Source organism: Lampetra fluviatilis, chromosome 32 (genome assembly GCF_964198595.1).
Source record: "Lampetra fluviatilis chromosome 32, kcLamFluv1.1, whole genome shotgun sequence".
NCBI classification, from domain to species: domain Eukaryota; kingdom Metazoa; phylum Chordata; class Hyperoartia; order Petromyzontiformes; family Petromyzontidae; genus Lampetra; species Lampetra fluviatilis.
Window position 1 is genome coordinate 5,143,085 of NC_136306.1, and position 21,672 is coordinate 5,164,756.

Here is a 21,672-nt window from a genome sequence, read left to right on the forward strand (position 1 = left end):
TTGCACAAAGCTGCTGCTGCTGCCGCTGCTGCGTTGGCAGTGGTGCACGAACACAGTTCACGAAGCAACTCAATACGTTCGTCAATAACTGGCTCTAAAAGGAAAACAATATTTAATAGGAAAACAATATTTAACAGGCGACGTTTCGAGCAAATGCCCTTCATAAAAACGGTGCTGTTACATGCCATGAGAAAGGGCCATCGCCACTTATATATATATTTTTTTCCTTTTAAAGCCACGGTGTTGCCGACGAATGTGTCGAGTTTAAAAAAAATAAAGAATTATCGGGCAATAGGATTATGAGCTCAAGTCATCGTCGTAATCTCTGCCATCATCACTGCCATTGTCGTTGAAAAAAAATCTATATTCCCCATAATCATCAAAATCTTAGTTTTTTCGACACGTTCACCATCTTCTGTCTTCGTAATCGCCTTCAACTTGTTCACCGCAACATCCTTCGCCGCCGCCGTCATCGTCATCATCAATAACGCCACCGCGAGGACGCTCTTGGTTTCCTTTCGTGGGTTGTCGGCGATTGCAGGATGAGAAAAATAAAACTACTCGCGTTAATCCCGAGATTGGAAGATGAAGAGATTACGGCTCCCACCGCGCCCCGCCGCTCTCTGCGGCTCGCGTGAGAAGAAGAAGAATATTAATAATTAAAAGAGAAATCCACTTCCCGTTCAATTGAGAGCGCCGCTCCGTCCCTGCGCGCCGGCGGTAATGAAACGGGGACGCGTTATCGCGCGCCGTTCCCGTGAAGGATGGTCAGGCGGGCGGCCTGACGGCGCAGAATCTTATTTGGCCGAGGCTCAAACTCGACAGTGGATCTGATTCGATTTGGGGGGGGGGGCGGCGTGAGCGCCACTTTTCCATCACGCGTCGATAGGGGCGCGTAATTCCAACTGGGAGGGGAAGGGAGCAAGAGGAGAACAACTAAATCGGCAAATGTCCAGAAATTGCATTCTCTGATAGAGGCAGCGACGGCATAGTGCCTGCTGTCGTTGACGTTGAAGCTACCGTAACAGAAGGATCAGAACCATTTGGCTGGCCCAATAAGAGGAAGAATAAAGAATCCGCTGGGTGGGATGAGGGAATGAGCTCCACGGCGGAGCAGCTGAGAGGAAGAATGCGCGAGCGTGGGGACGGCGGAGCAATGCGGGACACGTCCTCGGAGGGTGCGCAGCTGGAGATGTGACGAGGGTGGAAGGGAAGAGGGGAATACGGATGAGTTGGTGGGACAATGTAAGCAGTTTTAATGGGGGACTGCTCGCGAGACAGATGCCGATGAGTGCGAGCGTCTGTCACGGACAGCAGCCGCTCAGTTATGAGCGCCGCTTAATTTCAGACGGAACGGTCCGGAACGCTGTTTCTGGGAATTATTTTTCGCACACCACACACACACAGACACCCATCGCGCCTTATTGTGTCCTCACGACACTGCCCTGGTTTGTACGAATATAGGGAGCGATCACAGAGGGGCGTACGAGAACGGAGGGTGAGATAACAGGGTACGATAACGTAGGGTGTGATACCAAAGGCTCCAATACCGTAAGGTACAAAAACGTAGGGTACAACGACGTAGGGTACAATCGTGTAGGATGAAATTATGTAAGGAATCACCTAAATAGGCTACAATTATTATGGGTAGGCACACATTTTGCTCTAGTGGTAGTGCCTTATATCAATATATTTCACGCCAAACCCTAATATATAATCGAGGAGAGAAACGAATCCCTGGTTTTGATGGAGCGCGAGGAGACGGCAGACTTTCACCAAATCAAAGCTGAAATTGCGCGTCTCGGCTTATCGAACGAGGCGTTGCCGCCAACGGAGAGAACCGATAAAATAGAAACCCCGGCGGCGTGGTTCCACGTCCTGCGGGCGACCAAGCCACTTAGCGCGCGGGCGGATCTCGGCCAACGGCGGTGGGGAGCGCAGGAGGCGCGCGGAGCGATTGCGCTTTTGTGCAAAAAGTGGTTAGGAGATAGCGCCCGCTCCGCTCGTTACACCGAAGGCGTCCCTGCCGCCGCCGCCGCCGCTGCCGCCGCTGCTGCCATCCTGCATGCAGAGTGGGGGAGCGCGTGGCGTCTTCCTGAATCGGTTTAAATTCATCCTCCCCGTGAAAAGCGGAATTTGAACACGCGGCTTCGTCCGAGCGGTTTCCACTCGCAGGGTTAGGAGTTTAAAACGCGGTTTGTGGGGGGAGCGGTGGTCGACTCTGCCAATCAACGTCTCCTCCTCCCATCCGAGAGATGGCCCGGTGGCTCAGAGGTCAGAGGAGGTCAGAACGCACCGCTGTGATCCTGGCTGAATTCTGTTTCATCCACCAGTGAATAAAGCGCAGTGGGTTGTTGATGATGGTCATGGCGATAGCTTTGGGAGGCCTTCTTCTAGCAGTGGATTTATCGTGGCCTGATTGTGATGACGAGTCGATGGTCTCAACTCAGTCACCAACGGCTGCACATCATACGAAAATCGTTTTTTGGTTATGCATTTTCCACTGCGACCGACGGCTCCCTCGAAGAGGAGAATTGTCTCATTAGGCTCTCACCCGGCTGAATTACAACCAGAAAGAGTAAATTCAGTTCTTCAATGAATGTGGATCATCCAGCAGTTCTGAGACTTCAAAAAATGTCTATGCTTGGGTCTTTTGGTAAAGTCACGTAGATAGGTTCAAAGAAAAGAACAAAAATAACAAAAAACTACGACGTTTCGATCACAACACAAGCAATCGTCCTGATGCCGTCCTGATGCTTGTGTTGCGATCGAAACGTCGTAGTTTTTGGTTATTTTTGTTCTTTTATTTGAACCTATCTACGTGACTTTACCGAAAGACCCAAGAATATGAATTCCTGCAGTCACGAAAGCTTTAAGTCAAGATTCAAAAATGTGCTTTCATTGCCATGCGGCAAACAATATTGGCAGACAAAGGTATAAATGAATGACTTTATAATTATTGTACCTCTCTGGCATCGTTCTCTGACTTAAGGTGGTGCCCTGATAGCTAACTGAGTTCCGAATGTCTTCACCTTATGGCACAACGCCAATGGAAGAAATGGAATTTTATAAAAAAAAAAACTATTTTAAACAAAACCCATTGTAGGACAGTGACCGTCGAGCCGAATGAACGACGCGTAGCGACGAGGGGGGTGGGGGACGTGGGGGGGGGGCTACATCCGCCCAAGATGGACTCGAGTCTCGTACTCTCTCTTCCTCGTCTAACCAGGCCTCCATTTCTCACTGAATATTTTCCGGGTTGCTGGTCGACTGTCTCGTCGCCGCAGCCACGGCTCGAGTATTGCTGTCCTTCCCCCACACCTCCGATTAGCACGATTGGCTACGTATGGTGCGAAAGAAGTTCACCGTAATACTATGCCATGCGGTGCGCCTGGGGGCACAGATAATTTCTGAGCCACCGACCCAGACTTGAAAGGAATAACCCCTTCGTGTGACCCCCGCGCCCCCCCCCCACCCCCCCACCCGCGTGCGTCGCCAGGCCGGACTTCGGACGCTGCACGACGCAGGACCCGAGATCCGCCGCGCCATCTCCGGTGACCTGCAGGAGCTGGAGCGGACGCTCGACGGCGACGAGGACGACGACGTCTTCGCGGTCAGCGCGTCGCCCTCGTCGCCGCGTCGTCTTTCACGTCGCTGTCGTCGTTGTCGTCGTCTCGCCCGCACCGTGTTCGACCGCTACGCTGCCCGTCGCGACAACGCTCACCCGCGCACCCGCTCACACACTCGTATCACCAACACCGCGGGTCACGACAAAACTCACTCGCTCGCCACGCTGCAAGTAACAACGCTTCTCTTTCCCTCGAATTCCCTTCCGTCATCGTCTCTTTTACCCTGCTCTTATTATCACCTTACTCAATTCAATAAACATGTTACCCTCTTATCTCTAACACCTTCAGTAGTGCCGTTTGTTGCTGGCCGTCCAACATTTTGGGCATTTGAGCCTTCGGTTCTGCAACTGCGATTTCAAAATTTAAATCAATACCGTACATCAGCACATGTAATGAGGATGTCACCATCATCATTATTATCATCAATGTCGTCAATGTCGTCATTGTCACAATCGTCATCAGCCAGTGTTTATAACCATTGCCATCACTACTATTATCACCACACGGCAAGAATGAGACGAAGCCACGAATAGATTATTGAATTGAATCGTGACCCAGAATTTGTGACTTAATTAAATCGTTTATATAGGATCAGCTCTGTCCATCAGTCTGTCTGTATGTCCATCTGTCTGCAACACGGGGGTCACGATAACTCTTGTTAACAAGTTCCAATGGTAATTACATTTTAGGATAAAGTTGGGTTGGCAATGGAAAAGCTCCCTCGGCCTGGGCGCTCACGCTCACGCCACGCACGAACCTCGCCTCCTCGCGACACCGTCACGCAAGACCTCATCTCGCTGTGCGGCTTGGAACGCGCAAACTTAATTATCGCCAATTCCACACTTCCGGGGACAAATGCACCGTCCGCGCACGTGCGTGACTTCTCTCTCGCTCTCTCTCTCCCTTGCTGTTTCCGCATCGACCCCCGACGGGCCGCAGAGGTCACACGGAGGCATCCCCAACAACGTGAACTTCTACCCTCTGGGCGTCAACGAGCGGCGCGGCTCTCCATCGCCTGCCCGCACCACCCAGCGCCCGCTGCAGATCCAGAAGGGTGGCTCGCCCAACGCCCAGCGCCGCCCCATGATGGGTGAGGACCCGGCGCTGCGCGACGCTCTCATTCAGCAGCGTGCTGCTATAAATGTGCCCACGTGATAAGCCACTTCGTTGAGCTATCATTTGTGGCCAGGTTGCATCTGAAAAAGAAGTTGATAGCGTAGTGGGCTTTACCTGGTAGGATAAAACATAGTTACGTTTTATTTGTCTATTTTTTTAAAGTGATTTGTTAACCTTTCCTATACTCTGCACTCTTATCGTGTTTTGGTATTGTTTGTTGTTGTAACGTCCTGACCCGCTCCTACTTTACAGCTCATCAGATTCCTCCAGTCTCAATATTCTGATTCACCGAGTTTTCCAACTCTGTCGTTTAATCGATGTGTAGTCGCTGCTGTGGAGGAGCGGTGATGCAGCGATTAGCACACCGCGCTATGGACGCCATAGCTGGCCGATGGTGGTGGCTACGCCGCACGTGGTCTGTAATCCAGCAATGTGGAGGCCGAGAGGGTTGGTGCATTGCACAGATGTTGTGAAACTCCCTGGCTCGCCAGGAGAAGGCGGTACAGCAAATGTGGACACCCACCTGTTCCATTTTTCTGGGTAGATTGTCGCCCCCTGTCACACGTGTGGGTTTTCACCAGATGTTCTGGTTTCCTCCCACATGTAGGCACTCGTTAATGGACCGATAACACCTTGCGAGAGAGAAGACCGCAGAGCTTGGAGGAGAATTTGGCACTGGCTCACAGCCTCGCTGCTTACTTCCAGCTCGTCTGTGGTTCTCTTTCTTCGAGAGCGAGTGAATTCAGTGCGGCGGCGGGGCAATACAAGTTTAAATTATCGTTATTGTTATCAAGCCTGTGACCCAAGCTCAATTCTGGGCTGTGGCTAACATCCGTGGCGAGTGACATCTGCACCGCACCCTCTTTGCCAAACCCGCACTGACTTCGCTTGCACCCGGCCATGAAACCTTGACCCCCATGAGCACCCTCCGTGAACCTTGAGCACACCTGCACTGCTGGCCTGTGACCTCTGCCCCCCGACCCCCGCCCCCACCCCGTGCCCCAGTGCCCGTGGTGAACTCGTACCTGCAGGACGACCTCTTCGCCCCCGACGCGGACGGCGAGGATATTCCGCTGACGCCGTTGCCCGAGAACAACGTCAACCACAACAACAACTCGGCCCAGCAGTGGGGGGCCCACGCGGGGGGCCCGCGCGGGGCCCAGGACCGCCGCTACGCCGGTGCCCGCGGCGCTGTCAACGGCGGTGCCGGTGGTGGTGTTGGTGTCGCCGGTGGTGGTGCCGGGTTGCCACCCACAGCCGAAGGCTCCGTGCGGTGAGTTGCGTTTCGACGCCGTGTGCCGCACGCGACGCGGTCTACGCAATCGGTCGCGACGCTTTGCGGCCCGATGCGATGCAATCTCGCGCGATGCGGTGCAATGCAATGAAACGATAGAATAACACTGGTCAACAAAAAAAAAAATTCTTGCCTGGACTTTTGCAGCTGTTTTAGACTAATTTCAGGGTGCTGATTCCAAATCTGATCTCAGATTTGCTCTATCACATCATTTTTATGCTAGCGGCATACCCCATTTTCATTGATTTTACCCGAAATTAACTCTGTCACTTATGATTGCAAGTTGTTGCGAGTCAGTGACTGCTTTAATGTTAAAATATGGTGCTGTATTTTTAGGATAGTGTGTTTATAACATCATTTTATGTAGATATCCACATTTATTTAATATTTTTCTTCTGCAGTTTTTATTGAAAATGCAATATTTGATATCTCAAAAACCTGATGTGATAGACAAAAACTGATGCCAGATTTGGAATCAGCACCCCAAAATTACCTTAAAACCGTTGGAATACCTTATGCCAGAAAAAGCGTGTTGACCAGTGTAATGCACTGAAATAAGATGAATCACAATGAAGTGCAATGCTCTCTTTCTGTGTGCGCCACGTTGTTTCTCAAAGACGTCAGTGATCGTGGCCTTTCTTCCATGTAGCTCTGTCCACAATATTTGCATTAGATGCTCCTCCCAGTTGCATATAAATTCCTTATAGTGAACTTAATTGGCTGGCTTCTTGTACCTGTAATGGTCCCAGTCACATTCATATTCAGTCTCTTGTCATCTCATAGCAAGTCCAAGAAACGTGTCTTGCCTTTCTCTCATTATTCCTATTAATATTCTGTTTATGTACCCTGCTATCCGCAATACATCTATGTCAATGGAATGCGCCGCAGCATAAAAACCAATATTGACAGAGAAAAATGCAACGCGGTACATAAAACTACAATGCAACACAATGCGGTACATTAACCGCAATGGAATGGCACCCCGATTGCAATGCAACGTATCACATTGCAGAGCGGTACGAAGATTAGCGGAAAAACCCGAGATTAACTCGGCCTTGAATGAGTACCTGGTGCGGTGTGTAGGGGCCAATAAAATAAATGTATACATTGGTACAATGCGATATCATACAAGTGGCCCAGGGTCTGCAGTCCTCGATGTATTAAAGATTACAACATCTTTTGTTGATGCTCTTGCTGCTGCTGCTGCATTGACAGTGGTGCCCAAACAACAACAATATCCGACCTTTTATACAAAGAATATCGCAGCACTGCGCTACGAACTCGGTGACCCTCGGTTCCTGCTCATGATCAACGTAGCACATTTTTCGACGTGTCACAAAGAAGGGCCATTGGCCAAAACTTCGCCCATCATTTTGATTTTCCTTTTTCAGGCCGCAGTGGTGCGCTGTATATGTAGAGACGTCTCCCGCCAAGTAATGGAGTTGTATTATCCATCACGTCGAGTTTTGTTTGCCCAAGGTCCAGGCTACCCACGCGGCGTCGGCGGAAGAGATTTCATCATTATTGTGGTCTTGTTGTTGTTGTTTACATCACACAAAGCCACAGCAACCCCAAGATGACTTTGGCGCAAAATGTCAACACGCGCATCGCCGACAGCTGCCGTCCCACAGCCAAATTCATTTGAGATGTCCGAGCGCGCGCGTGTTTGAGACTGTGTAATTGTGTTTTGAGTGTAATTGAGTGCGCATGTTTGTGTGCGTGTGTGCGTTTTTGTGTGCACGTGTTTGCGTGCGTGCGTTTTGAGTGTGTGTTTGCATGTGTATGTTCTTATGTTCGCGTATTTCAGTGTGTGCGTTTCAGTGCGTTTGTATCTTTTAGCACGTGTGTTTCAGTGTGTGAGCGTTTGCTTGCGTGTGTGTTCTGCGTGGGTGTTTTACCCCAACAGTGGCGAGTGTGATGGTTAGCGCATTGCGCTACGAACCCGGTGACCGGCGTTCCATTCCCCCTCGTGAAACCACACACCGATTACAAATATCTGCTCCCAGTCCTGGGGGTCTCCCTTAGATCGACTCAGCCTTAATTTAGTGCCTGGTGCAGTCTGTCAGATATCAGCATTGGGGAGATAGGCGGCCGGGAGTGGTGCTGGCCACCACCCCCATTGTGTGCCGTGGCAGGTAGCCTTCCATAGGTATTCGCGAATGGCACCTGCCCCATAAGTCTGGACAAGGCTATACGGGGTACCTTTGTCTTTGTGTGCATGTCAATGGAGGGATGGGAGAGCGGCTGCTGCTGTTGCTGTTGTGACCTCTGCTCCCCAAGGCACCGATTATTTTTTGTGGTGGGAAGGCGATGGTCGATGCGACAGGTGGCGATGACGGTGGAGATGGGCAGGGAAGGGACCGTGTTGAGTGGTTTTTTTCAAACTACCGATAGACGCAGATGATGTTGATGATATAAAAGTCGCCGATGAAAGTAATGATGATGATGGTTACGAGGATAAAGATATATTACTGCCGCTGTTGATGCTGCTGCAGATTTTGTTCTTCGAGTTGTACTTGTAGCACTTGATGTTTTTTGCCGACGTCAATGACGATGTCGTCGCTGCTGCAGAACTCGTTGCTGCCGCCAGTGACGACTGTTGCGTCCGATTACGAGGACGGTGCTGTAGATTATGCCACTCCAAATAATGACGATGATTAAGGCGATGGTGACGAAGACAAATCCCGACGAAGCTGACCACGCTTGCCACACTGGACTTGCGATACTTGAGACAAATCACAAATCTCCTTCATTTACACTCCCCATACCCTCCAGAGCGTCTCCATCCTCTAACCCTTCTCCCCCCGCGCAACCCCCCCCCACCTCCCCCGACGGTCCCGACACATTAATAATGACGCCTTCGAGAACGGCAAAACTGACTTTAATAAGAGTCATAATGACAGCGACGATGACGACGACGAGGAGGGGGTAATGAGTTTACGCGCGGGCAGGAGCGTGACGGCCCGGCGGTCCCATCGTGAGGCCGTCGTCATCGAGCGCGAACTGGAGCTGCCGCCCGGCAACCGTTGTCACGGCGACGGGGAGGACGTGGACCAGATTTGCCTCCAGACACAGGCCATTGCAGGTGGGGGGGATGTGTGTGTGTCCCCCACCTCCTGTCTCGTCATAATTTGATTTTCTTCCGCTTTTCTACATTATTTTAAGTGAGCCGGCTGGGTACTTGTTGCCGTGCGAAGGATAGATTAAGTCCTTGTGTGCGAGTGTCTGTCTGGGGGCCCATCCATTTCGTACGTACGCATGGAGGGGGGAGGAGGGGTTAACCCAAATGCGTATGCTTGGGGTCTACTGACAATGTGCGTACGCATAGGAAACGGGGGGGGGGGGGGTGAAGCCTCGATAATAATTTGTCTACATTATTAATCCTTGATCATTTCTGCGTGGATTAAATATCGGCCGCCCTATAAGATTCGGGGGGAGCGGAGCGCGTCAGGCGTACGTACGCAGGTGGGGGGGGGGGTGAAGCTGACAGATTTTTGCGTACGTACTAAATGGATGGCACCTTGTCCGTGTCCATCCGTTTGTCTGCCTGTTGGTCTGCATGTCCATCCATGCATCTGTGTGTGTGCGTATGTCCTTCCATCCGTGTATTCATCGATCAGTCTGTCTGTCCCATTTATCTATCCCATGTGTCCGTCCGTACACTTGCCCAGCTGTCCGTCTGTGTGTCTGTCCGTAAAACACTCATGTTTACCAAAAAAATACAAACCCCCCAAAATCAATCCAGATGTAGAGCATGGGAGGTGCGGAATTAATAAATAATGATGAGCAATTGTTACGAAAATCAACAGTACCTATCAATACCAACTCCAAATCTGTGTAGCTTTTTTTTGACAAGAATGGCAATGAAATCATTAAAAAAAAAATCAGTGAAAATGTGTAATGTTATGTTGTACGCTAGCGAGTTTCGCATGCAGGTGTCGGAGGCCGTGTGCCCTGAACGTAATCATATGTTGGAGGGTGCTTTGTTTCCATTGCGGACATTTCTTCGTAAAGCCAAACCCACTAAAAATCACAGAGGCTCTATTAATCCACTGGCTTACCAGCTTGTTTCTGTTTTGGATGGGCAAAATTTCCGATATAAAATATAATTACCCCTTCTGCTACTGTTGTTCTCGTGCCACCAAGATTGCCTCTTGCGGGTGAACGTGGGCTCGCAACTCGGTTATCAGAATTGCGGGTAACACCTTAAGTGGACAAATTTGGGCCTGGTTGATTTACGTGGCCAATATTTAAATTTTTTTAACGTTGCAGTTTGGAAAATACCTGCATTTAGCAAAAGAACCCTGGACCGATCGCTAGAGAAATACATTTTTGGTTGGAGCGACATTTTTAATGAAAAGTGCATTTTAAAAAAATATTTTAGTCAATGCACTGCTAGAGAAGAGACTGTTGCCACGACCCTACAACTTGGCCTTGACCCCCACATGAATGCAGTGGCTTTTGAGAACAGATCCAGCTGTAGGAGGTGCGGGGGCGGGACCGGGGCGGAAAGCCGAGAGGGGATACAAATTAAGACTGCCGTTTTTTTCCCGTAACAATTTTTACAGACGTGCCATGAAGCACAAATACAATGGGTAACACACAATCACGCGTACACGCGAGTCACCGACGTTATAACAAATAACAACAAAAGGTCGGTGTATTACGAGGTTCCTTTTTATTTGGAGGCTCTAAATTCTTTGTTTCGCCGATGGGACCATTTACATTAAGGCTGAGTGGGCCCTGTTTGAAGTTATTAGACAATTTACACGTTATATGTTATATCTTCAACATTTTTTTAAAAATCACCGTCGGTTTTCCCCGTGTGGGCGTGCGCAGGGTTAGAAAACAACGCTGCCAGAGATTCTACCATCGCTGGCGGCTCCTCCACTCCTCTCGCCCCCAGGAGCAAGGTAAACGTGCAGCCCTGCAACTGACTGCTCACTTGCACTGCTGGCGGAAGGGCCTCCACTCGAGTACTTTGTATTTCCTTCACTGGGCTATCCTTTTGTGGCCAGGTCGCTTCTGAAAAAGAGCTACATCGCTCAGTGGGTCTTACGTGGCAAAAATAGTAAATACTGCTGGGTGGACAAAGGCGGGCGGGAGGTGAGGAAGGATTAAATACACTCGTGCTGTAGTTTTAACCACCCCCGTGCTTTCAAATGAATTGGTAACCTCTGGGTTGCATGTGCAGTGTCTTAACCCATCGTGGCGACCGTCACCCGCTCTTTGCTGGGCCGACGGTCGGGACTCGGGGGGGGGGGGGGGGGGGTGGGTCGGGGTGGAGTGGTCCACAGGTGGAGGGCGGAGAAAGCACAGGATATAGGTTCACGAGAGTGGCCAAATATACGCTGGAGATGGAGGTTTCGTGAGTAGATGGCGCGGGGGTTAAACGAAAGCTATAATTGATCTCGGGTAAGGGCACGTGTCCCGGAATAAGGTCAAGCGATGTGCGGGAGAAGGTGAGCTTGCGGTTACGGGAATGCAGGGGACGGTCCGCCACCCACACCCGCGCACGCACACCGCCACCTTTACAAAGGACCTTCCAACCTCGCAAGGATGAAATGAGGCTGTGAATTCAATAAGAGAGTTTAATGTATCGTGCTGCCATTTTGAGCCGCGCCCATAAACAATAAGGAATGCAATTTTGGGAACGTTTCTGATACAACCCAACGAAGACCGCGCGTGCTGAGCCACTGCATTTTTCTTCGTTTAATACGAAACTTTTGCTGCGCAATGCATTTTTTGATACTCTGGGGGGGGGGGGGGGGGGAAGCCATTACATTTGGAAGTTCGATGTTTATTAACGTCATGAGTTGGGCGCCGAGTGCTCGGTCCCAATGTGAGATGCGTCGAAGGCGTGCGTAATGACTTGGACGAGCGCCCCACGACGTTATACTCTGAACAACATTCGTAATTGTAGCTTGAATTTGTAGTTGCAGAGCCAGCCGAGTGGATCTCCAGATGCCTGCGCGTAGCAACTTGAACAGCAAACAGAACAACAGACGTAAAGAGGAAAGTGAATGCAACAAAAATAATTTGACGAAAATACAAGTTACACCGATCGTTTGGCGGAGTGCCAAACCACGCACGGTTGCCATCGCCTCCACATTGCCGCCGTCTCCACGGAAACCGCTCACCGTCAGTGACCGTACCACAGTGGTACCCGAGTAAATGCGCACTGCGTGGGCCCTTTTGTCAATCCACTGCTGGAGGAATGCCTCCCCGCGCCACCCGGTCAGTCACAGGTGTTGTTTGACCACAGGTCATCGCACACGTCCATGCAGGGAAGTTCGTTTGGAGCAGGTTCGGCCCTTGCACCGGATACAGAATTAATTTGCCACCACTGTTGCAAGCCGTGGCCGGGAATCGAACTTGCGCCAGGATGATAGCACAGTAACGAGAAACACCGTAGGATGAGTTGGAAGTTTTAACGGCCCGCCTTTTATTTTGTTCATGCAAAGGTGAAAGCTTTATAAAGCCAAGTCAATGACCGCACACCTTCAACTTTTGCCATTTCAATGATGGTCTACTCATGAACTGCACCCTCAGTTAATTAACCGGGTTCATGTGGGAGGGGGGGAAGGGGTGGGGCGGGGGGGGGCGCTATGAACCCGCAGACCCGCGTTCTAATGCCAGGAACGCACCGCACTGATGAAGTTACAGTGTGAAGTGTGGTCAAACAACCCCCCACGACTGATATGGTTGTGAGGATGCCTTCATTCAGCAGTGGATTGCTGACAAAAAGGGCTGCGAGTTGTTTTAGATTTGAAATTCAAAAATAACTGCTGCAGCCACTAGAGGTGCCCCGATGCACCACCACAAAAAGAAAATCCAATCTTGGATCCAATCACGAGACCGAATCCTGACAATGCATCATACTGCAGATGGGGGTGCGAATCACAGGCCATATGAAACCCATAATATAAAACATTAAGCAAAAAAAAAGTAGAATGAGATTTGGAATTGAACTGAAAACTCCGTGAGATCATTTACATGAGTTATGAAGTGCAGTTCCTATTGCTGCTGCAACGAGGCAGTGTTAATAATGAAGTTCTTTGTTTCAATGTTTGCAGTGGCAAAGCTGCAACCGCAATCATCCCCGCCTCTGCTCCCACGGTCTGCTGTTCAAAATGAACAGTCCGTTATGACGCCTCGATCAATGACACCCCCGCCCTCACCACAGCAGATGAATTTCTCACCGATTAGTAGACTGGAGAAGGTCGCACGTAACTTAGTAGTGGCTGCAGCCGTAGCGGGAGGTGTCTGGTGGATGTGGTGTTCTGGGTGCGTAAACATTTTGCAGGTCGCTCATAGACTGGAGTAAGCACGTCACTCGAAGATAATCCTTAGCGAGATGTAAACTGAATGTGGAAGTATTTTCTGGGTTGCTCGTAGACTGGAGTAGGTGGCATGCGAGTTATCAGTAGCCACAGCAATAGTGAGAGATATAATGGATGCGGTGTGCAGAGTGCGAAAATATTTTGTGGCCCGGCTAAAATGATTTCCGATATACACACTGGTGCACGCGCGCGCCCGTAATTCATCACCCCTCACTTCCCGTGTTTCTTTTTCCCACTCGTGCACCTCCTCTCCCCACGCCCTCCCCCACCCCCCTCCACCATACTTCACCACCACGGTCGCAGGGGGCATCTGCCGCCCCCAGATCCCACGCTCGTGCTGGGGGAGCGACGAGAGCGGGGAGGCGATCGGGGCGTGGACAGAGGCAGCAGCCGGCAAACAGCAACGCCGAGAGCCTCATCCAGGCTGTAACTCACACACACACACCGTTATGAGTGATGTATGTGTGTATATATGTGCTCCTTTTGTCAATCCACTAACGGACGAAGGCTTCTCCACGCCGTGTGGGTCACGGGAGTGGTGATTCGACCTTGGCACGTTGGCCTGTTTGTGCGATTTCTAAAAGGATTTGTTTGATACTCGCTGTCCACCAATAGAAAACTGCCCGAATGAGAATTCAAAACTTCTCTGCCCTCGCATTCTACTCTGAGAAGGGCAACCCGTGTAAACATGCAACTTTGGGCCAACATTGGGCTCAACATTGCTTCACCTTGGGCCAACGTTGCCTGGACGTTAACCAACGTTTCCCCAACGTTGTGTGTTTACTGGGCCTGTCTAAAACAGCCTATTTATTATACATCCAATCGTATATTGTTTCTGTTACGTGGCAACGTTAATGACAAATGTGGCGAGCTTCACCGAGGCAATGTTTAATAGCGAGTGGCTATTTTAAATTACTTCCTTCCAAATGCATTACGCTTGCACTGCCATTGTCACGAGTTCGTAATTCTTACGGCGCGAAGTGCACCGGTTTGGGTCAGGGAATAGCCCCTGAAGAAGATGATGGTGATGGCGATGTCAGAGTCTATCTTTAAAGTCCCCACAATAGCTTCCTTTCAAAACTACGTGGTGAGGTTAGTATACGCTTTGCAAATAACGTTCGTCGCATGGCAATCGACCCGAACGTCACGCCTCATAGCTGGAATCATCCACGGATATCGTCGTCACAACGTTGCGTCGTCGTCATCGGGTGACGTTATCATCACGTTAAGACACCATCGTGAGCCGTGATATATTAACTTTTGGATAAAGGCCTCCCCACACGAAGTCTTTGCCATCGCTGGAATTTGTTTTGTGAGAATTAAGTCAATTTTCTTCCAATCTCTCTATTTGGGCCCCTGGATGTCCATTATCCAGACTCATTTTTGAAAGAGAAATTCATTATCTGCATGTCGCTGCTGGCAGTGGAATCTAATAGACATTCTCTCTCAATCCTCACTGCAAAACCAAATATATTAATCATCCCCTCGTGTCTGCTCCCTGTACCCACCTGCGCATTCATCTCCTACTGTTATGTTGCAGTGCTTCACTCCCATTTATAAGTTGGTCAATTTCCTCGTACATTTTGGTCTCCTTATTCGTCCTCATGGCTTGCCGTTGCAGCATATATTTGAATTATCTTTGTTAATATTATTTTTATATTGATTGTTTACACAGAAAAGCTTCACCAAGTCTCCTGTTTCAGGAGGGTGATGACTCCTACCGATCATCCCGACTGAGTAATTTGTGGAAAATTTGGAGAGAAAAAAAAAAAACTTGAACCATGACTCCGGCAAGCAATAAGTCTACTCTTGCAAACGACGCCACAGGATCTATAACGTCCGCTGTGAAGCGGGCAGCACGGAGTGCTTTACGGTGAACACACCCGCAGTAATAACCAGGGCGGTTTGCTGGATTCGAACTTTGAACCTCCCGCAACAAGCGACGAACACGCTACTGCTAAGGCCATATCACCGGCCGTGGCTTCTTCAAATTGTAGTGCCTCCGAGCCTTAATGATAGTCAGGTGAATGTATCTGATGCACACGCGAATCTTAATACTCTATGTCAGCTGCCAATGACTGCACAAAGACACTGCCATCGCATTCAATTTGGTGTGTCACTTAATATTATAGTCATGACCACGAGGCTGTAATCGGAGGTGAAGGCTCTGACGAAGCAAATTGAGTGTGATGGGGGGGTGGGGGGTTTGTGCAGTCATTTGTGACTGTGGCTGGCTGTCAACTGACTCGCTCTATACTTGAGAACCCAACGTAATGACGGGCACCCACAACCAAGATTCAAACCCAAAAATCTCAGCGGTGGCATATCTGCAAATATGTTTGTATTGGAACGTTCAGTTCATATTTAGTTGCTCATACCGTGGTACAAAACACACTCCGATTCCATCACGTTTCAACTGCATCCTGCACCGGGCACTCCCGTTAATCCCTTTTTTCCAGCCTGGTGGGAGCCCCCTACACCCCACAACCTCCCCTCCCCCCCCCCTGCAGGGGCGAGAGAGGGGGGCAGGAGACCCCCACCCGCCTCACAGGGCCCATCCGCCATCTCAACATTTGTTAGTTTTCGATGTGCTGGGTGGTACAGAAAATAACAGCTCCCACAACATCAGGGAATTTGTCGAGCATGGTTTCACCCCTGTACGGTGGGTTGGGACGTAGAAAATCGTCCCCCGAGTTCAATAGCAGCAATAACCGCAGTGGATGGAGCAAGCAAAGTCCTCAAATGGCAAGTAATCAGCTCGTTAATTGTTTTAATTTTTCTTGCTATGGTTTCTCACCTGACGACGATTGCTTGTGTTGCGATCGAAACGTCGCAATTGATTTTATACCTATGTGACTTTACCGAGAGAACCAACGGAGTATGGATTCCTGCAGTCACGAAAGCTTCAAATCTGAGGTGCCAGCAGTGTGGGCGGCGCTTGGATCCAGCGAACCGTACTTCGTGCTTTCGCCACTTGGCGAAGGAGCATTCAATGGAGGAGTGCATCCAATTAATGGCCCCTCTCCTGCATCGGGAGGGGGAGACACCCCCTGAGGACAACATCTTCCTCTGAGGAGGAGGCCACAGAGGGCTTAATGAGCCCAAGCCAAGCAGGCCTTTACGGCCCAAGAGAGTGACCAAACATTTCCAACGTTTCATAGGGTTGGCGAGCATTCTTGCGCGGTGGGTAATTTAAAATAAATATACCCCGAGAAGGAGGACTCGGAAGACCCCTCTACTTTGTAACATGCCAACATGGCATGAGGCTTCACAGGCTGGACCCCATCAAGGCGTAATCTTTTATCTAAAAAGTTTCTAAGGGCCGGAGAGCCTCAGAACAGCTGTTCATGTTGTACAGCCAGAACGAGCAGGGGGAGCCTGCGTCGAAGCGCAGGGTGGCTACGACACAATCCACACTCTACCCGGGCAAAGGGCAGTTTTGTGGGCCAGCAGAGCAGGGGCGCGCCTTTGGCAGACATTCAAAGCGGGAGTGTGGAGCTCGCCGCACACCGTCACTCGTCACTACCGCCTGGACACGCTGGTGTCTCAGGGGGATTGTTTCGGGAGGGCAGGCCTCTCGACGGCTGTATCTTCGAGAAGAGATATAAAAAAACATTTGCCTACTGCCTGGTGGGTTTTGTTATTGGCTCGTATAACGAAGTCGGAGCAACAGCGGTTTAACGCAAGTTCTAAAGCCCTGTTTTTATAGTGTCATCCGTCGTTTGTGCAAGCTGCATCTCGCAATCACCGAGGAAACAGACAAGCGGGAATTCAGCAGCCAGGCAGTCAGCCAGAGCTTCCAACAACCACCCAAAGCTCTGCGGTCCTCTATATATTAATAATATATTTTAGCCGACCAATTAATGAGTGTTAATACGGCCAGTTGCGTGTCGAAGATGCACTGCTCTGAGAGAGATCAGAATTGATGCGTTGTCTCGTGGCAGAGCACAGTTGGGATAAATTTGAGAAAAAGCCAAAATAAACTTATCCACTCTCCGGCAGATGGCACAATTAAATAAATATTATTTTATTATCAAGAAGTCTGATGACACTTTTTTAGGAGGGTCTTGCCAAGTTTTTTCGAGGGGGTGATGATTTCTTCATATATTCCAAATGTGTAATTTGATGGTAATATTTTCAAATGTGGCACACTGGGATCATGACACTGGCACACAATGGCAAACTCTTTTTCAAATTAACATCACGGTATTTTTGACATCCGCTGCAGCGCAGACGGTGTGTAGAATTCTGGTTAATACACCACCACAGTATTAACCGAGGGGGCTACCGGTCTCGAACCGGGAACGTCTGCAACAATCGGCAAACACGCTGCCCTTGGCTGTGTCACCACCCATGGGGTAATTAATTAGTAACCGTGACACTCCAGCGGAAATAACCAGGCACCAGTGGTGGGAATCAAACTGTGGCACCTGGCGGAGGCTGGCCATTGGCCGTCTGCCGACTGCTAGGGTCACAGCAGCTGGCGAACGCAGAGAATCTTCCTCGTTAGACGCAATTAACATCAAGACGGGTGGGGGAATAGGGAATATGGCCAATGAGCAGAAGGGCAGACGGGCAATGGCAAGCGAGAGCAGGTGTGACAGCTAGCGGTTGAGAAGCCCCATTATAAGAGACATACACAGCATCCACTGCTGGATGAAGGGCTACCCTAGAGCCGACGCCATCTCTCACAATCCCACGATGTGACAATCCACAGAATACCTGCACAAATGTTGATTTTATCGTTCCATCTCCTAAGTTGACGTTTTTTGATACGCGTTCGATTGCTCGAATGCCACTTCATCATTACAGCAACCGAGAAACGTGGCCATACATAAATATTTATGCGATCCAGTTAATAATGTTGTAATTTTTGGTAAATTAACACTTAAATCGTTTCTTTTGTCTACCAATTATATTCCAGTTCCAATTTGCGATAAGGGGTATTACGTGATGAGACAGTTTCCTTTTGGGGCTCTCGCAGTAAGCAGAACATCACGTGTACCTGAGAATGTCCACGGATTCGATGTGCCTCTTCGTCCATGCTCGGGGCACACAGAGTGAGGTCATTATTATTTAGTTTAATTCTCAGAGCTTAAAAAAAAACCCACATTAAGTGACGAGCCAATGAAGATTTTTTTGTTTGCTAGCCTTTGCTAATTCGCTTTGTAACATCAACTCTGGATATCGGGATCTTGGTTTCATCACGGGTGGCTGGAACCTGACTTCCGAAATCCAGGTTCTCAGCGGTGCCAGTTCCCCGTCTCTGACACGGAATTATCACCCCCCCCCCCCCGAGCCACCTGCCACCTCAACTGATATTGAGCGTTAATTATTGCGACTTGAATTTACATATTCTCATCTATTTTCAATTTGTCATTCCAAACAAAAACCTCCGCGGGTTCCTTAGATTTATTTGCGTTTATTTAAATTCTGCACGTTATTTATATTTATTTCCAGCCATAATCTCCTCCCAGTGGGTTGGCGGTCGTCGCTTTCGGACATGACGCTCATCACTAACCCATTAAAATGAGATAACGTGAATCTGTATTCCGCAACCATTTTAACCACATTTCGAAAAAAAAAGAACTTATCCCTTGAGACGAGCTATGTCAACGTTTTGAGGAATTGAGTAAATGTTTTTACCCGATTACACAAGTAATTTATACAACCTGGTTTTAAGGTTCAGTTAAATTGGTTACACTTAACCGGCTTCTTGCTTTTAGTGGTAAAAAGGGCTCCAGTAGCGAAGTGGCTGGGCAAGTCTGGGGTCACGAGATGCCAAGCCGGGATTAACACCAATGAGATCCTCCGGTTTCAGCTGCCTAGTCATGATTACATTTGTTCCTGAAGTGTTGCGAGTTGATGGTCTCATCCTGGTTGCCAATCACTGCACAATAACTGCACATTAAAACGTTAGCTTTTCACTTCAGCTGGATTAATTCTGACTTCATGAAAATTAAAACGATCGGTTTGACTGCCGTGCGGCAAAACATTTCTCTCTGTAGCAGGGCGTGTGGAAAGGTGCTGCCTGTTGGAATGTGGAAGAGAGGTCACCGAAAGGGATATCGAAAATAGTTGTGATATTATCTTCCAGGGGGCATTCTCCTAGAACATGGGATAACACATGGCACACTAATAATTTGGAATAAACATCTCGACTACATGACAGCAATACTACCCGTTTTCAGGAGACGTGGAAAGTCACGGGACGTAATTCGAATAAGAGTAGGCCTTGCGTGCTAGCGTCAAGTCCAAATTTTAATTACTCGCAAATCACCCGAGTAGAACCAGATAGTGAGACTACTTCGTCTGAAATACAGTGCCTTCATAATTGCCTTTCATAATGATGGCATGAATACCAAATTAGCTATTTTAAATAACATAGCCAAAACGTTTCGGGATTTCTGTTCTCACCGACTAAAATGTAAAGTGTCCACAGGCTGGAGGGGCTCTGGGAATGAAAAAAAACCCTCCCCCCCCCCCCATAACAAAAAAAATAACCACCACGCTAATTAGGACGCGACAAGACACCGCTGGCCAAACAATTCGGATCCTGCGACCCAGATGCCGTGGGGCAAACCTTCCCGCGATCCCCGCGTGCCACGTCCCATGCGCGTGAACAAGTGCCAGGCGCAATTATTATTGGTATCCTCCACCCGTCCGAGCGCTTATTAATATTTTATTCACCTGTTCCGTGCGTGCGAAAGGGGGAGGTCTTGGCCTTTAACGAAAGTCGAGGTTTCCCTCGACGGGGTCAAGGTTCGCTTAGGAAAGAGGGGGGGGGGGATGTGTGCGGTTTCCTCCGTTGGGACGCCCTACAAAAAATATAATTGGAGCACTGCTGCTGCATGGCGAATTAAGCGCTCCGTACACGAATGCGATTCTTGTTGAGTTTAAGTATTGAAATGTGGAAGATGCTTATGAAGCTATATTTGCGTGCAACTCTTAACCTACTGACATCACCAAAATGACAACCACCATCGCCGCCATCTCCGCTACCACTATAAATGATGTGGCTATTATCACCAACCCAACCACCAACTATACCTCGACTCCAATAATCACGGAATTCTTCATCCTCACAACTATCAATACCCCCCCCCATCCACCACTACAATCATCATCACCGATTTATCCACTGCCACAATCATTTCCAACACCACCTCTGGATCATTATCATCTCCATCACTGCTACTTCTCCTATCACCACCTTCCCCATCACCAAAATATCCAATATCTCAGAACCACAATCACCTCTTCAACCTTCCACATCACTACAATCACCACCATAAACAAATGCACATGAACACTTCTCTTTCCTTGTTATGGCCAACCTGCCATGACCAAACCTGTCCACACCGCCTTTACCACCAATCTCACCCAAACAAACACCACCATGACAACCATCAACACAAAGTTTCATCCACCACTTTCCCTATCACCATCACCACCTTTCTCAACACAACCACCACCATTTTCCTCCCCACAAGCACTGTTACCACTTTTCTCACCACTGCTGCCAAACCCCATGTCCCCCTTCCTTCTGCCCCCCCCACAGCTGCTGATCTCCGAAGGGCTGCAGGAGCTGGCGAGCGACGCCGACTTTGTGAAGCTCACCCAGCGCGAGCTGTCCGACGCGTGCGCTCTGCCCCCGGAGCGTGCCGAGCGCGTGGCGTACGACCTTATCAACGCCAACGGTGGCACCGCCGCTCCGTGTCCACCAACCCCTGTAACTCCGGGGGGTCGCGACCCTGGCGGCCGGCGCTCTCGCGGCGTTGCGAACGACGAAGCCACGGCCATTTGAGTCTCCTGGGGTGCGTTTAAACCTTCGCGAAAACCGCGAGGACGGTGGGCGGCAGTACAGCAAGTAGGTTGGCAACAGAACCCCGAAGGGATTTTATTTTTAGTGTTGTCCCCATTCATAGGCAGTGGCGAGGTTTTATCTGTCCGGGCCACTTGGGTTTCCTTCCCGCATGTGAATTAAGTATTCGTAAAAAAGAAAAGGAATTGGTCAAACATCCCGATTGTAAATCACAGTGCAGGATCTCTCCGAAAAAAAAAGTATTGAGACTCGGTAAGGCTTCCTCAGATAAAATATTAATATCGCTGTCATTAATATTGCCATCAACTAAAGAGGGTGTCGTTTCCCTACGGCTTGAATTTTTTTCCATCAAATCTTTTGCCACTTGAACACTGACGGGGGGGGGGGTAATCTCCTCACACAAAGTCCACCCCATTGGCAGGAGAGGTCTCAAAGTTAAGGTTATTATCCACGTCAGGGTTTTGT

At 49.4% G+C, this 21,672-nt stretch overlaps 1 protein-coding gene across 2 annotated transcripts in view; it reads left to right on the forward strand.

Annotated features, from left to right (window-relative positions):
* The window catches only part of LOC144943677 (voltage-dependent L-type calcium channel subunit alpha-1D-like), an 86,734-nt gene extending 65,383 nt beyond the window's left edge, over nt 1-21,351 (forward strand). For both annotated transcript variants that reach the window (XM_078871383.1, XM_078871384.1), the window contains exons 38-44: nt 3,500-3,613; nt 4,569-4,719; nt 5,751-6,018; nt 8,991-9,124; nt 10,879-10,952; nt 13,686-13,808; nt 20,944-21,351. In XM_078871383.1, the coding sequence (XP_078727509.1) occupies nt 3,500-3,613; nt 4,569-4,719; nt 5,751-6,018; nt 8,991-9,124; nt 10,879-10,952; nt 13,686-13,808; nt 20,944-21,189 (1,110 nt within the window). In that variant the 3' untranslated portion in view covers nt 21,190-21,351. The remainder of the gene's footprint in view (nt 1-3,499; nt 3,614-4,568; nt 4,720-5,750; nt 6,019-8,990; nt 9,125-10,878; nt 10,953-13,685; nt 13,809-20,943) is intronic.
* Nucleotides 21,352-21,672: the final 321 nt, after the last annotated feature.